Raw genomic sequence first — 4978 nt, forward strand, 5'->3', positions numbered from 1 at the left:
TCCATTTAATCATTCAAGGATCCAATTTATAAATGAAATTTCCATTTAATCATTCAAGAAACCAATTTAAATATGAAATTTCCGTTTAATCATTCAAGGAACCAATTTAAATATGAAATTTCCATTTAATCATTCAAGGATCCAATTTAAAAATGAAATTTTCATTTAATCATTCAAGGAACCAATTTAAATATGAAATTTCCATTTAATCATTCAAGGAACCAATTTAAATATGAAATTTCCATTTAATCATTCAAGGAACCAATTTAAAAATGAAATTTCCATTTAATCGTTCAAGGATCCCATTTATAAATGAAATTTAAATTTAAAGGATTTTTTCGAAAGGGTCAAATGTCAAAATTAAATTCAAATTTCTTTCTTAAAAGAATTCAAGAAATCAATTTCAATTCCATTTTTAAATTTAGATTTAAATTTAGATTTAAATTTAGATTTAAATTTACATTTTTAAATTTAGGTTCAGAAATGGAGGACAATAGAGCAATTTGAATAATCGGAATCATTCCCGTTGCACCTTGGGAAAATTCTGGATTTTTCTCGGCGCCGTCGGTTTCTTTCCCGGAAACGACTCCGGAAGGTTCCGGGAAATTCGGGGGGCGGAGTCACGACCTCCAAAAGGAGGGGGGCAGGAATCCCTTGGGGAGGGGGATTTCGTTCCGCCGCAAAGATTCCTGGGAAGCGAGGAGGGAGGTTATTATTATTATTATTAATAATATTAATAATTGCTAATATATTATATTTGTATTAGAATAATTATTTCATTTCTGTACCACTTTAGATTCCCAAGAAAAACGATCCTGATAATGATGGAAATGAAATTATAATGAATACAAAATAATTATGATTTCCATATTATAATTTCATATTATAATGAATACAAAATAATTATGAATTTCATATTATAATTTCATATTATAATGAAATTCCACAAATGAACTTATAATAATTATTATAATTATTATAAGTTCATTTCTATACTGCTTTACATTCCCAAGAAAAACGATCCTGATCACGATGGAAATGAAATTATAAAGAAATTCTACAAATGAAATTATTATTCTTCTTATATGCAATAATTTCGAATGCAAAAATTTCGAATGCAATTTCAAATACAATAAATTCAAATGCAAAAATTTGAAATGCAAAAATTTCGAATACAATAAATTCAAATGCAATCATTTCAAATGCAATAATTTAGAATGCAAAAATTTGGAATACAATAAATTCAAATGCAATCATTTCAAATTTAATTTGAATGCAATAAATTCAAATGCAATCATTTCAAATTTAATTTGAATGCAGTAATTCCTAATGCAATAATTTCAAGTGCAATAATTTTGAATGCAAAAATTTCGAAAGCAATAATTTTGTATGCAAAAATTTCAAATGCAGTAATTTCAAATGCAATAAGTTCAAATGCAAAAATTTCGAATACCATAAATTCAAATGCAATAAATTCAAATACAATAAATTCAAATGCAAAAATTTGAAATGCAAAAATTTCGAATACCATAAATTCAAATGCAATCATTTCAAATGCAATAATTCGAATGCAAAAATTTCGAATACCATAAATTCAAATGCAATAAATTCAAATACAATAAATTCAAATGCAAAAATTTGAAATGCAAAAATTTCGAATACCATAAATTCAAATGCAATCATTTCAAATGCAATAATTTGGAAGAATTTGCAAATAATTTGCAATCATTTTACCTCCAAAAACTGCTTCAACCGGATGAAGGATCCCATTTGCCCAGCGCTGGTGATCTCTTGGATCCTGCAGGGATCAAGAGGGAGATTTTAATTGCAAAACGGTGAAACAAAACGAAAGGAAAGAAATCAAACAAATGAACGAAACAAAATCAAGAAAAAATATAAATATAAATAAAATAGGAAATAAATAGTAAATGAAAAATATAAATATAAATAAAATAGTAAGCAAATAGTAAATGAAGGATATAAATATAAATAAAATAGTAAATGAACAGTAAATGAAAAATATAAATATAAATAATATAAAGAAAATATAAAGAAATTAAATAAAAAGGAAAGGAAAATAAATAAAACAAAACATAAATAAAATAAACAAAATGAAACATAAAACGTAATAAATAAAATAGAAAGAAAATATATAAAAATGAAATGGAAAGAAAGAAAACCAAAAGTAAACCAAATGAAAAATAAAATATAATAAATATAATATAAATGTAAATATAATAAATTAAATAAAAAGGAAAGGAAAGTAAATAAAACAAAACATAAATAAAATAAACCAAATGAAACATAAAACGTAATAAAACAGAAAGAAAATATATAAAAATGAAATGGAAAGAAAGGAAACGACAAGTAAACCAAATGAAAAATAAAATATAATAAATATAATATAAATATAAATATAATAAATTAAATAGAAAAGGAAAGGAAAATAAATAAAAGAAAACATAAATAACATAAACCAAATGAAACATAAAACGTAATAAATAAAACAGAAGGAAAATATATAGAAATGAAATGGAAACAAAGAAAACGAAAAGTAAACCAAATGAAAAATAAAATATAAATATAAATATAATAAATTAAATAAAAAGGAAAGGAAAATAAATAAAACAAAACATAAATAAACCAAATGAAACATAAAACCTAATAAAGAAAACAGAAAGAAAATATATAAAAATTAAATGGAAAGAAAGGAAACGAAAAGTAAACCAAATGAAAAATAAATAAGTAATATAATAATACAATAATAAGTAATATAATAAATATAATAAATAAAATATAAATATAAATATAATAAAAATGAAATGGAATTAAAATAAGTAAAATCAACAAAATGAAATAAAAGAAGAAATAAAATTCCTCAATGGCTTCTTATAGCAAACGGCGGGAAAATTGCAAATTTTGACCATAAACCTGAATTAATTGACGGCAAATTTTGCAATAAATTTGCGGAAAAAATGCAAATTTTGATTATAGAGATGATTGGCAGATACCTTGGCAGATATTCCTCTCTGATCAAGATGATCATCTTCCAAAATTGGGACTGGTAGACTTTCATGAGAGCATTGCCACAGACCTAATAATAATAATAATAATAATAATAATAAAAACAGCAATAATAATAATAAATACGATAATAAAACAACAGTAATGAAAAGCAAGAATGGAAATAAAAGTAAGAAAAACAGCAAAAAGCCATAATAATAATAATAATAATAATAATAATAATAATAAAAAACAGCCCTGGGCGCCTGGGTCCCACCTCCAGGAAACAGGAAATGGGAAAGGAAACGGGAAACAGGAAATCCCCTGACCCCTCCCGGACGCCTGGGTCCCACCTCCAGGAAACGGGAAACAAGAAAGGGGAAACAGGAAATTCCCTCCCCTCCTGGACACCTGGGTCCCACCTCCAGGAAACAGGAAATCCCCTCCCCTCCCCTCCATCCCGGACGCCTGGGTCCCACCTCCAGCAAACAGGAAATGGGAAAGGAAACGGGAAACAGGAAATCCCCTGACCCCTCCCGGATGCCTGGGTCCCACCTCCAGGAAACAGGAAATCCTTCCCCTTCCCTCTCCAGGAAACAGGAAATCCCCCATTCCCCTCCCCCTCCTGGACGCCTGGGTCCCTCCTCCAGGAAACAGGAAACAAGAAAGGGGAAACAGGAAATCCCCTCCCCTCTCCCGGAGCCTGGGTCCCACCTCCAGGAAACAGGAAATCCTTCTCCTTCCCTCTCCAGGAAACAGGAAATCCCCTATTCCCCTCTCCTCTCCCGGATGCCTGGGTCCCTCCTCCAGGAAACAAGAAAGGGGAAACAGGAAATCCCCTCCCCTCTCCCGGACGCCTGGGTCCCACCTCCAGGAAACAGGAAATCCTTCCCCTTCCCTCTCCAGGAAACAGGAAATCCCCCATTCGCCTCCCCCTCCCGGACGCCTGGGTCCCACCTCCAGGAAACAGGAAACAAGGAAGGGAAAACAGGAAATCCTCTCCCCTCCTCCCAGATCCCACCTCCAGGAAACAGGAAGTCCCCTCCCCTTCTGGATGCCTGGGTCCCACCTCCAGGAAACAGGAAATCCCCCATTCCCCTCCCCCTCCCGGACGCCTGGGTCCCACCTCCAGGAAACAGGAAAGAGGAAATGGGTCCCACCTCCAGGAAACAGGAAATCCTTCCCCTTCCCTCTCCAGGAAACAGGAAATCCCCCATTCCCCTCCCCCTCCCGGACGCCCGGGTCCCACCTCCAGGAAACAGGAAAGAGGAAACGGGTCCCACCTCCAGGAAACAGGAAAGAGGAAATGGGTCCCACCTCCAGGAAACAGGAAAGAGGAAATGGGTCCCACCTCCAGGAAACAGGAAAGAGGTCCCACCTCCAGGAAACAGGAAAGAGAAAACGGGTCCCACCTCCAGGAAACAGGAAATGGGTCCCACCTCCAGGAAACAGGAAATACTTCCCCTTCCCTCTCCAGGAAACAGGAAATCCCCCATTCCCCTCCCCCTCCCGGATGCCTGGGTCCCACCTCCAGGAAACAGGAAAGAGGAAATGGGTCCCAACTCCAGGAAACAGGAAATCCTTCCCCTTCCCTCTCCAGGAAACAGGAAATCCCCCATTCCCCTCCCCCTCCCGGACGCCAGATCCCACCTCCAGGAAACAGGAAACAAGGAAGGGAAAACAGGAAATCCCCTCCCCTCCTCCCAGATCCCACCTCCAGGAAACAGGAAGTCCCCTCCCCTTCTGGATGCCCGGGTCCCACCTCCAGGAAACAGGAAATAGGAAAGAGGAAGTGGGTCCCACCTCCAGGAAACAAGGAAGGGAAAACAGGAAATCCCCTCCCCTCCCCTCCTCCCAGATCCCACCTCCAGGAAACAGGAAGTCCCCTCCCCTCCTGGGTGCCCGGGTCCCACCTCCAGGAAACAGGAAAGAGGAAACGGGTCCCACCTCCAGGAAGTCGAAGAGGATGGTGGCC

The 4978-nt window shown here is 35.6% G+C and overlaps 1 protein-coding gene across 1 annotated transcript in view; it reads right to left on the bottom strand.

Annotated features, from left to right (window-relative positions):
- Positions 1-427: 427 nt before the first annotated feature.
- GLE1 (GLE1 RNA export mediator) overlaps positions 428-4978 on the bottom strand; it is a gene marked incomplete at its 5' end in the record, with an annotated part of 24262 nt that continues 19711 nt past the window's right edge. The window contains 4 exons of the mRNA XM_080991220.1: positions 428-689; positions 1735-1798; positions 3012-3094; positions 4951-4978. The exon at positions 4951-4978 is cut by the window's right edge and continues 77 nt beyond it. Of these exons, the coding sequence (XP_080847346.1) occupies positions 621-689; positions 1735-1798; positions 3012-3094; positions 4951-4978 (244 nt within the window). The 3' untranslated portion in view covers positions 428-620. The remainder of the gene's footprint in view (positions 690-1734; positions 1799-3011; positions 3095-4950) is intronic.

This window comes from Podarcis pityusensis (genome assembly GCF_964106645.2).
Source record: "Podarcis pityusensis genome assembly, chromosome: Z".
Classification (NCBI taxonomy): Eukaryota; Metazoa; Chordata; class Lepidosauria; order Squamata; family Lacertidae; genus Podarcis; species Podarcis pityusensis.